Raw genomic sequence first — 12,260 nt, 5'->3', positions numbered from 1 at the left:
GAAGCAGCCTGCAGCTCCACAACAAGCCCAGGAATGCTAGCATAATATTAACATAAATACTACTAATGATGTCCAATGCTTGGCCTAGAGTACTCCCACTTCTAAAAATAGCCATTACAACAGTGTTAGTAGGACCAAAGTCAGACCTGATGTAAGTAGTGACTCCAATGGAGCTGTACGTATCTTACACCAGATCCAAATACAGCCCTCCCTCAGTGTGTTAGTTCTCTAACTATATGTATATGTGAAATGCCATCAGCAGAAAAGGATGTAGAGAAGCATCTCAGACACCAGAATGAGCAGTTTTAGAATGAGCAGGCTGTGTAGGGATACTTCAGTCATGTAGTATCCAGATCAAAATTTTGATGCAGGCTGTAACCATATAAATGCATATGGCTTACAGCGTATAGCTAGGTCTTCCACTACTCTACCACAGGGTTCAGAGAAGAGGTCTTCCCCAATCCCATTTAAAAACCCCTGCTCGCATGAGAGTGTTCAGTCAAACCCAGTTAGATGGCAATATCGAGCCACAAGTTTTGGGAGGGCAGGATAGACCTCAACCCAGTAAAGCACTTAGGCCTGACCTACACTTGAAAATTAGGCTGAAATAACTCACTCTCTCTCAGGGATGTGAAAAATCCACACCCCTGAACAACACAGTTAAGCTGGCCTAGGTCCCCATGTAAACAGTGCAAGGTCAATGGAAGAATTCTACTGCCTTTTGGGGAGGTGGATTATCTACACCAAAGGGAAAATCCCTCCCATTAGTGTAAGTAGTGTCTAGACTGAAGCACTACAGCAGTGCAGCTGTTCATTTTAAGTGTAGGCAAGCCCTTAGGCCCTGCTTAGCTCCAACTATGGGAGTAGCCCCACTGAAGTCAATGAGACTATTAATGTGCTTAAAGTTCTGATGTGTTTAAGTGATTTGCAGAATCAGAGCATGGTGAATAATCCTGGCATGGCATAAACATGAGGATACTCCCATATGTGACAAATATTAATGAACAAGAGCTGGAAGTTACAACTAACTGAGTTTCCCACAAAGTAATAGCTAAGAGGGAGCTCTGCAAATGCACAGTATGTGATAGGCACCCAATTCCCATTAAAGGTCAATGGGAGTTGGGCACCTGACTCCAATATGTGCTTTTGGATCTCCCCCACCTAATTGTCTTCACTAGCAGTTCATACTGGAAGATTTGGTTCCAATATATTGAACCAAATTTATCACCAGTGTCTCTTTACTGACCAGGTCTGACTCCAGCCCGTTCCTCTCAATTCATTCTCATTGTTATCTCATGCACACTGCAGGCAGTGCACAACCTCGTCGGAAATGTAATCTCTGTCAAATCCTATCCGGCACTCCACCAAGATTAGTTTTTGCTAAAAAAGGGTGACAAAAAAATTAACAGATGTTGTTCAGACCATTCCAACGGGACAGGAATCAATTATGAGCATTTTCGCTCCCAGAGCCATCTCTTACTGCAAGGACCATCTTAGGAAACCTTTTCCTGATCGAAATGAAAAAGCATTTCTTTGTAATAGAAGAATAATAAACGATACCTATCAGCCTGCATTCTCAGACACAGTGCTAGTCCTTGGAGAATTAAATTGCCACTGAATAGTTACATAAATGTTTAATTTTTTCATCTTTAGCCACAGTATGGTTGTCTGGAAAATACATTATCATTATAGATGTCACCGCTCTCCAGTTAATGTGGCTGACAATATAGAATTGCTAGGTGACCTCTATGTACTCCAACTTGCACAGTTTTCCAGGGTTAACTATGGCCATTTAACAGCACCCCTTAGGAATTACTGTAGTGATTATTGTTTCTTTTAGAGGAAATCTTTTACAACACGGATGGTAAGAACTCTCCCCATTTGACTCTCTTTATTACATCAAAACAAAGGCTTTTAATGATGTTTACCATGAATTGAATTCAACAGCTGAAGCCCAGTTCATAATCACAGCACTTGTTTTCACATCCTTAAGTCTTTTAGCAGTGGGGCTTCCAGTTGAGCCTCAGCTACAACCTCTCTCTAGAGATATCCAAGCATCCCTAAGGCTTCCCTGAGCTTGAGCACTAAACTGCATTCATACATCTTAATTGAAAATGACAGGATGTTTGCAGAGGATGTTTGCATCAGTAAGACATTAAAAGCGACATTCATGCTCAAGTACATATGAAGGAATGGGCTCAGCTGAACTCTTCTATTTTCCTCCAGCTAACACTCATTTGGGTTTAGATCATAGTTTGATTTTCGAACTCTGCATATGGGTATGTGTAATAGGTGAAACTGCAGTTTATTGGGGTGGAGGGAAAGACACAAATACCTCGCCCACTAGACTGAGCTAATCTCCTGTGGAATGTGTGAATAACGTGTATATATGCTCAGCTGACCTTTTCAAAATGTTGTGTGGATGATGTCTGCTCACGATCTCCTGAAATCCTGCTACAGAGTGTCAAAAATAGGGCATGTGATCTTTGCTTAAGAAAGTGAGGTCTAGTTCAGTAAGGACCTGATCAGAAACACTTTAGCTCCTGCTCTAAATCTAACACTACCACTTGAATAGCTTTCACATAAAAACTCAGCAGGGTCTCAGTTTCCCCATCTGTGAAATGGAGAATAATCCTCATTGTTTACTTACTTGACAGGGGTAGTGAAGATTAATTTATATTTATACAGCACTTGGAAGAAGAAAAGCACTATATACAGTACATGCTAAGCATCCTTAATGCACACCCATGCAAGAATATATTCTAGCCATCAGCATCCAGCTATCTAATGTTACTACAGTCAGAAAGCTCCACAGATCTCTCTCTTAACATACAATATTTTGCAGTGACACAACCTACCTTGTTCAGGCATCTGAGACCCCATGGAAGTAACACTGGTGTTCAGCACATCATTGACGGCAGTATCACAGTACAGGCCCCGTTGGACATCATGTTCACTGTCGGTCTGGTCACTCTCCTCATGCCCACTATCCTTGAGACTATTCCCCTCTAAGTCCTTGAAAGTTGAACTGCTGGGTTTAAGAAAGAACAATGATTTACTGTCATGTCAAGTCTGATCAGATAAAGTCTCTCTTAGCCAGGATGATGTCATAACCCTGAAGCAAGACTTATACTGGCTGTATTATCTAGGGGGAAAAAATCTCTTTCATAGGTATTCACAATTCAGAACCACAAAAAGAGTGTTCCAGTATGAAACACTAACAATTCCATTCATTGATCTTTATGCACGTTCCAGTAGGCAACTAGAAATAGCTGCAAGTCTGAAACAGGAACTGCCTACGGGTTTGTGAGAATTACACAAAGATCTTTCTCATTTAGCACACAAGCAAAGTGTTGCTGCTCAGTGTAGAATAAGCCAAACAGACGAAAAGTTGAAGTGTTGCACAGCTAAAGCAGACTTGAGGCAAGATCAGGAACAGAGGATCACCTTATACCTGAGAAGAATAGGAAGAGACAAAGTACAACAGCAATTCAACCTATTCAACTTGGCATGTCACATTCAGCTCTGAACCATTCTAACAGAAAAGAAATGAAGGTCTCCTGTGAATACAGACAAACTATTGCTGAATGTGCCAGCTACAAGCTGGTAGAACTTCCTGGCTGTGCTGCTGAGTACATAAGGTACAAAGAAAATGGCAGTCAGGACAACGACTAATGTATTGCTGAAAAAGGAGCCCTACGGGGTAGCACTGTCTCGCCATATCCATTCATCCTGCAAAACAGAAAATCCAGCTTATATTGGTCTTCAGGAGTTATTCTTTTCACACACTACAAAACTATCCTGTGGAACTCAAAGCAACAATATACTACTGAGATCAAAAGCTTCACAGGATTCTAAAAAGGATTAGACATTTATATAAATAAGAACATTCAAAATTACATTAGCTAGGATAATCCCTTATATGCTTCAGGGCATTAACCAACTTCTGTTGCAGCCCGATATTTGGGAATAAAAAAATTCCCTGTGAAGAAGGCTGTTCCATATATTGTCCATTATGAGGTTTCTTGTACCTTCTTCCGAAGCAGCTGGCTCAGGCCACTGTTAGAGAAAAGGTACTGGACCAGGATGGACCCTTAGTTAGATCTGTCAGTTCTTACGGTGGTAACAAGCCCAGTGGCAAAAGAAAAAGCAATGCACAGTACACACTTCTGAGATTACTTTGAACAGGTCATGGCAAGAACTGCATGAGGTGTTGAGTAAGGTGCATCGACCTGAATGTAGAGAATGTACCAGCAGAGCAGCACACTCTGACTACCATCAGCATTAGGACATGAAGATGTTCAGCATATTCTGCCATCTGGGCTTTATGAGGCTGGGACCAACTCCACTGACACCTGGAAGAGAGTGACTATAGAACACAGGCCACAGAGAGCCTTTTATTGGGCAGAGACCCGTAGCCAAGAGCCAGAAGAAGCAGATGGCTATAATTCCCAGGGTCCATGTGACTTTAAAAGGCTTCAGACTTCCTTTGAGGAAACTGGCTTGTTTTGTTTCAATTATTATCACTGTTATTTATTTCTATTGTAGAAGCACTTACGAGCCCCAGTCAAAGCCAGGACCCTACTGTGTGAGGCACTGCACAAACAATGAACAAAAAGACAGTTCCTGCCCCACAGAACTTATTTTAAGAGGCACTATACTGAAAGCTTCTGGCCGCCCTGCTCAACACCTTTCTCCAGTATTGAGGAGTTTTGCTTGGGGGCCAATCCCCACAGGACCAGGGCCTGAACATGGCAGGATCTACAATCTCATAAATGGATGCTGGACTTTGCTCCTGACATCTCAGATTAGCAAGAGTTAGAACTTAGCATAAAACTGCAGAGTAAATTCTGGTCGTTGTGGCAGGAGCAGCTTATTAATGCTACCAACGTATACAAAGAAGTGGGTGCAACTTTGAGGGAATCAAAGACAGAGACAGGCAACTCCTGCAGGAAATCCTATACAGAGCAAGGCTTGGGGGAAAAACATCAGCTGCGTTTGGTGTTCTGTATAAGTCTGACCTTATACAGTGATTGATGTAACAAAGTTTAGTTTTACAGGTAAAGATATTACTGGTCTGAGCAGGTTCCCCTATGGCTTACATTTTCAAGGGTGACTAGTGATTTTGGGTGCCTCTGTTTCTGACAATTCAAAGGGACCTGATTTTTCCAAAGGCACGTGCTCAGCACTTTCTGAAAAATCAGACTCTTTAAGGTATCTCAAGTCGGGCATCCAGAATCACTAGTCATGGCCATGTACTTATGATGGTGAGTACTGCTAGAACTGGTGAGCTCTCAACTACCTAAACTAAAGCTGCCCCCACCTGACTGTGCCCATAGACTTGTTATATTGCAAGCTGGAAACGGTATCTGCTTGAAAGCTCCATTTTATTTTATTTTCAGGTCTACCCCTGTAGCGCCCCTTATAAATGGTGCTTCGCTGCCTTCCATGTGCTATGGAGAGCGACAGCAGCAGAGCACTGATTAGAAAAAGTGTTGCAAGAGCAAGCCCATATCATAGAGAGCTCCCAACAACAGCTGAGGGCGAAGTTCTTACGGTAGATGCTCAGAGCCCAAAGAGCGGAGGGCTGGGAAATTCTCTTCTCTGGCTTGAGGATGGATGCAAAATGGGAAACAACAAATCCTAGAAACTCTTGGCAGCCATGCAAACTGGTGGACAAGGTAAAGCTTTAAGACGTCAGGCTAAAATCAGATACAGTCCATTCTGAAACGTAGCTAGCTCATGGAGAACCCCCGGGGCAGCAAAGAGGACAAGCTGACATCGCAGAATTGTAAAATCAACTGGTTACTGCTGAGGAGAAGTTGGTGAAACATACAGGCTATCCATCCACAAAGAGAAAGAGGCACTCTAGAAAAGAAGGTCTGTAAAGGAGAATGCCTGAGAAGGAACAGAAGAAGCAAAATCTAAACAAGCAGGTGGATAACAAGGAAGGGAGGGCTCACTTAAGCCCTTTCCTCCCCAGTGCTTAATTTGTAATAAAAGAGGTGCCAGGGCTCAAGCAATTTTTTATTTTCATAACTGACACAGCAAGCCCAGAGGTGCTGGAGCTACGAACTGCCAAGCCTAGAGGTGTCAGGGCTCAGCCCTGGCAAGCCCTAGCACAAATTAAGCATTACTCCTCCTACTCCAGTGCTGACAGCACTTTGACCAAGATGAGGCGGAGATTGTCCCTCTCCATTTAATGTAATTGCTTCTTTTTGTAGTACAGGAATGCTTAGAGATGAACCAAGATGAACCCATTGCGCTTAAGCACTGTACAAACAGAGTAAGTGAAAGTCCCTGCCCCAAATAACTTACAATCTAGGCAGGGAATTCAAATCTCAGCATCAGGGCTAACTACCCAGGAGCTCTCTTTCACAATGTCTTTCAACATTGCTTTTACCAAATTAGGACAAACGGGTCATATCCTCAGCAGGTTTAAATAAGCATTGATTTCACTGGACCACTTTCTACCAGCTGAGGATCTGGCCCAAATTTTCCAGCTAGCTGGCTTTGACTAAAATCATTTAGTCTTGGGAGCGGCCTGTGCTTCAAAGCACTGAAAAAACAGATATTTTCATTAGTTTGCAAAGCCCCTTTGTGTCTCCACGGAAACCAAGAGGACCACCTACCATTTCGTGCTTTGCAGAACCACAAAGGGGGGGGGAACTGTGAAAATACATTTAAATTGATAAACCTTCAAACACTACCTTTTCAATAAAGATGTCCATGTTGAAGCCACTGACTGATTCCAGGCAACATCAGAGAATTTTAAAGTAAGAAAGCCCTTTCCATCCAGAATTTATTTTTGTGTGTGCGTGCGTGTGTGTGTGTGTGAGAGAGAGTGAGTGAGTGAGAGAGAGAGAGAGACAAATAGAAAAAGATTAATTAAACTCACAGATTTTGGGAGATTCACATAGCAAAGGTAGAGCAACTACAACATTTCCACAAAAACAAAAGATTTTGCTGAATTAAAATTATTCCAGCGTTTAATGGATGACATTTCCATTCTCAAATGTCTGCCTCACATTTATGACATTCATTAGACTTAAAGTGCAAGACAAGTAAAGTGGGGGGCGGAATACTGCACATAGAGTTGCCATTCAGAATGTGCAAGCAATCTGCATGACAATGCATTTGTCTTTCCTGCAGTGAGACAGGCCATAATGCAACACACTCTCACAAAATATGTTTCTACCACTGCCACTTTTCTAAAGCAAAGGCAGGTTTCTGAGTATCAGCAGTTGCAGGAATCCCAGAACAATACAGGCTTGGAGTAAACCTTGCTGTGGAAGTCAGGAATGCTGCTTGCTTTTATGTTAGGTGTAAAAAAGAAAACATTAATAGATTTGTGTTTCAGAAGAACGAATCCTGACTATATTGTAAGGAGTGATATGTTGCAGGCAGCCCATTTCTCTCCAGCAGTCACATTATCATTGTTAAACATCATGAACAATGCAAACAAATATACCTGCCCTTCACTGGCTGAACTGAAGTTGGTCAGATAATGCACTTGTAATTCTCCTCGTTATATTTTTAAGATGTAAATCCATGGGATTTTTGCCAGTAAAGTAATTGGATTTTCTCTACTATTGGAAGATTTAAACAGTTCAGGACCCAGCTGTGCTCTGTTAGACCTTTGCTACTCCACTGTCTTCATGAATAAAACTTCACAGATAAAAATGTGCAGTATTTGGTCCAGGAGTTGCCTCCCAGACCCGGAGTCAGGGATGGGAGGGAATCCTGAATGGGGGAGAAAGGTGATGGATGAGTAGTTCTGTTCCTCCACCTCACCTGGCCTATCTAGTCCCACCCCGCAAACTGGAGTGCAGTAAACCCTCCCAGAGCAGAGCTCCATGACTTACAGGGGATACAGATCTCCTGCACTGAATTGTGGCTTCCTGATAAGAAACAATTTTGCTGTGTTGGGGTCTTCTATTGACTGGGAAGTGGAATGGGTGAACTGAAAGTTTTTAGACTCCCCCCACAAACTAAATTCATCTCTCGGTTAGTTAAGATACAACCCAGTTGAAGTCAATGGGGTTAAGGTGGTGTAACGGAAATGTTAGCTAACTACTGGGCTCATCTCTTCTCCTACAGATGAAGACCTAAGATATATTTGAGAGAATTTTACCCAGTGGGCCAAATTAACCCAAGGGGTAACTGCTGGGATGAAAATGGGCTGATGATTTAGTACTAATGGGACAAAATCCCATCAAAATTATATTCTGCTTTAATATTCAAACTAAAACAATGAACAAATATCAAAACCCAATTACCTGGCCCCAAATAAGTTTCTTTTCCCTCCTTACATGTCAGGGAGCTTTCACCATCCAGATCTATCATTTTATTCCTGTGCTTTCAAATGGAAAAAAGTCTATGAATTTTAAAGTTGTCAGGGTAACAGCATTTTGCCTAAGTCATTGCTAGTTCCCAGTGAGGAGGCAAACATAAAAAAAAAGATTTCCCTTTATTAAAAACCACAAGCAATGGGATTTAATAGGAAGCAAATACTGTTTTAAAAAAAAATCAAATGATTATTCCAGAAGCATTTTGCATACAAAACATCAAGAGAATATAATAAGGCAGAAAAGAGTGCTAAACAATCTGGATTTGGCTATGCAAACCGAAGCATTTTCAAGCAAATCCACATACCTCTTTATTAAATGGGCTCTGCTGTTCACATAGTTGGAATCAAAAGAGTAGTTTTCAGTCTGAAAGGAGGAAAAGACAAGGGAGATAGTTATAAATATGATTCACCTAACCGGAACCTCAGGTTTGCAAGGTTCATTGTATTAAGGACAAAGGCAATTAACTGGTAAATCCTGCACCTAAAGACACACTCTGGGCCCAGGCCTGCTTATCCTTACTCAGGTAAAACTCCTACAATGTCCACCGGGCATTTAACCCATATGGGGAGTGTAGAATGGGACATTTTATTTGGGACAATGTCTGCCTTCAGATCTACATGGGCAATCTACTTTGGACCCAGTCCTTATTCAAAATATGAGCCTGCATGAGGCATTCCCAATTTCTTTAATGGCACCCAGATGCTTCTGTGATGGGTATATTCAAAACTAGAGAGACTGTGTAGTCTAGTGAGCTAGGAACAGGCTACGGAATTGGGAGAGCTAGGTTCTAGTTCTGGCTCTAACACTGACTTGCTATGTGGCCTCGAACAAGCTGGTAAGGCCCAACTTTACTCATAGACTCATAGACTTCAAGGTCAGAAGGGACCATTATGAACATCTAGTTTGATCTCCTGCACAAAGCAGGCCACAGAATCCTACCCAACCACTTCTATAACAAACCCTTAACCTATGTCTGAGTTACTGAAGTCTTCAAATTGTGGTTTGAAGACCTCAAGCTGCAAAGAATCCTCCGGCAAATGGCCCATGCCCCATGCTGCAGAGGAAGGAGAAAAACCTCCAGGGCCCCTGCCAATCTGCCTCGAAGGAAAATTCCTTCCCGACCCCAAATATGGCGATCAGCTAAACCCTGAGCATGTGGGCAGACTCACCAGCCAGCACCCAGGAAAGAATTCTCTGCAATAACTCAGATCCCAACCCATCTAACATCCCATCACAGACCACTGGGCATACTTACCTGCTGATAATCAAAGATCAATTGGGCTATCCCATCATACCATCTCTTCCATAAACTTATCAAGCTTAGTCTTAGTTTACGAAAGTGGCCTCTAATTTGGGATACCTCAATTTCTGACTGGCCCAGTGTAGGATGTCTGATTTTCAGAGATCCTGAGTACCCCAACTACAAGTGAAGTCAATTGGAGCTGCAAATGGCTCAGCACCGCTGCCTTCAGAGAATCAATCAGAGCCCCCCAAAATAGAAGCACACAAAATGAATGCATATTTTTGTAAATGTTGACCTTCCCTTTCCCATGCCTCATCTGTAAAATGGGGATAATGATACTGACCCACCTCAGAGAGGGAGCTGTTAGGAGTTTATAGAGCATCATAACTATTACTAGGAATGCATGAGGTAAACAGAGTGGGAGTTCCACATGTAGTACAGCTGCATGATAAAGCCCTCTGGCCTTACCCTGGCAAAATTCCTGTTGACTTCAATGAGAGCTGTATTAATGTGTGTGAAGGTTGAATTTGTCCCTTAGACAGCAAGAAATACATCTGATGCAAAATGAATACCTTAAATGTCCTACATTATTTATTTTTTTTATGCAGCTGAAGTCTCCAAGCCCTGTCAGTCTTTATATAAACACTTGACAGAAAAAGGCTGACTGGTGACCACAGAACAATTTGCAGAGAAGAAACAATATGACCACGCTCTGTTATAAAACTAATTGCTTTTAATTCCCTGATGGATCCAGTTCTGCATGTGGCAATTTGGCAGAAAGTTCAAAAGGTATTTTTCTTATTAGTGTATAATTAACATGTTAAAATATTTATTGCATAGCTATGTAAATACCAGCAAGGTAATCCCCTGCTGGAGAATTTAAAGTGGGTGCTTTATTTTAAATTGGGGCTGTCAACTAATAGCAGTTAACTCACGTGATTAACTCAAGAAAATAAATCGTGATTAATCGCTATTTTAATTGCGGTTAAATAATAGAATACCAATTGAAATTTATTAAATATTTTGGATGTTTTTCTACATTTTCATATATATTATATTCTGTGTTGTAACTGAAATCAAAGTGTATATTATTTTTGCTTACAAATATTTGCACTTTAAAAATAAACAAAAGGAATAATATTTTTCAATTCACCTACTACAGTACAAGTTCGGTAGTGCAATCTCTTTGTTGAGAAAGTGCAACTTACAAATGTAGATTTTTTTTGTTACATGACTGCATTCAAAAATAAAACAATATAAAATTTCAAGAGCCTACAAGTCCACTCAATCTTACCTCTTGTTCAGCCTATCACTCAGATAAACAAGTTTGTTTACATTTGCAGGAGATAATGCTGCCCTCTTCTTGTTTACAATGTCACCTGGAAGTGAGAACAGGCATTCGCATGGCACTGTTGTAGCCAGCATCATAGGTGCCAATTTCTCCTGATGCCAGTGAGTGTTCACAACCCCCTGGCCCTGGCCTCACCCCTGCCCCACCCCCATTCCAACCCCTTCCCCAAAGTCCCCATCCCAACTCTGCCCCCTCTCTACCCCATTGGACTCCTTCCCCAAATCCCCACCCCCGCCCTGCCTCTTTCCCTGAGCGCACCATATTCCCACTCCCCCCGCTCCTTCCCAAGAGCTAGGAGGAGAAGCGGAGAAGGTGGCCTCAGAGGAGGCAATGGAAGTGGAGGTGAGCTACAGCAGGGGGTGGGGTGGGGAGCTGCTGGTGGGTGCAGAGCATCCACCAATTTTTCCCCATGGGTGCTCCAGCCCCAGAGCACCGACAAAGTCAGCACCTAAGGCCAGCATTGCATGGTATTTATGTGCCAGATATGCTAAACATTCGTATGCTCCTTCATGCTTCAGCCACCACTCCAGAGAACATGGTTCCATGCTGATAACGCTCATTAAAAAAAATAAGTATTAATTAAATTTGTGTCTGAACTCCTTGGGGCAGAATTGTATGTCCTCCTTTTCCGTTTTACTCACATTTGCCATATATTTCCTGTTATAGCAATCTTGAATGATGACCCAGCACATATTCTTCATGTTAAGAACACTTTCACTGTAGATTTTACAAAACGCAAAGAAGGTACCAATGTGAGATTTCAAAAGATAGCTACAGCACTCAACCCAAGGTTTAAGAATCTGAAGTGCCTTCCAAAATCCGAGAGACACAAGGTGTGGAGCTTATTTTCAGAAGTCTTAAAAGAGCAACACTCCAATGCGGAAACTACAGATCCCAAACCACCAAACGAACAAACAAACAAAATCAACCTTCTCCTGGTGGCATCTGACTGAGATAATGAAAATGAACATGTGTTGGTCCACTCTGCTTTGGATTGTTATCGAGTAGAACCTGTCATCAGCATGGATGCAAGTCTTCTGGCATGGTGGTTGAAGCATGAAGGTACATGTGAATTTTTAGTGCATCTGGCACGTAAGTAACTTGCAATGCCAGCTACAACAGTGCCATGTGAATGCCTGTTCTAACTTTCAGGTGACATTGTAAACAAGAAGAGGGCAAATTATCTCCTACAAATGCAAACAAACTTGTTTATCTGAGTGATTGGTTGAACAAGAAGTAGGACTGAGTGGACTTGCAGGCTCTAAAATATTACATTGTTTTATTTCTGACTGCAGGGTTTTTTTCTACATAATTC

General features: G+C 41.9%; 1 protein-coding gene across 5 annotated transcripts in view; it reads right to left on the bottom strand.

Moving 5' to 3' along the window:
* The window catches only part of PCDH19 (protocadherin 19), a 124,711-nt gene that overhangs the window by 43,146 nt on the left and 69,305 nt on the right, over nucleotides 1-12,260 (bottom strand). For 2 of the 5 annotated variants that reach the window (XM_030575080.1, XM_030575082.1), the window contains exons 3-4: nucleotides 8,656-8,714; nucleotides 2,859-3,031 (exon numbers count right to left, since the gene is read on the bottom strand). The exons of 1 other annotated variant lie outside the window; for it this stretch is intronic. In XM_030575080.1, the coding sequence (XP_030430940.1) occupies nucleotides 2,859-3,031; nucleotides 8,656-8,714 (232 nt within the window). The remainder of the gene's footprint in view (nucleotides 1-2,858; nucleotides 3,032-8,655; nucleotides 8,715-12,260) is intronic. 2 more of the 5 variants (XM_030575081.1, XM_030575088.1) reach the window with 2 other exon arrangements.

Source organism: Gopherus evgoodei, chromosome 9 (genome assembly GCF_007399415.2).
Source record: "Gopherus evgoodei ecotype Sinaloan lineage chromosome 9, rGopEvg1_v1.p, whole genome shotgun sequence".
NCBI classification, from domain to species: Eukaryota; Metazoa; Chordata; order Testudines; family Testudinidae; genus Gopherus; species Gopherus evgoodei.
This window is presented reverse-complemented; position numbering and strand designations above follow the sequence as displayed.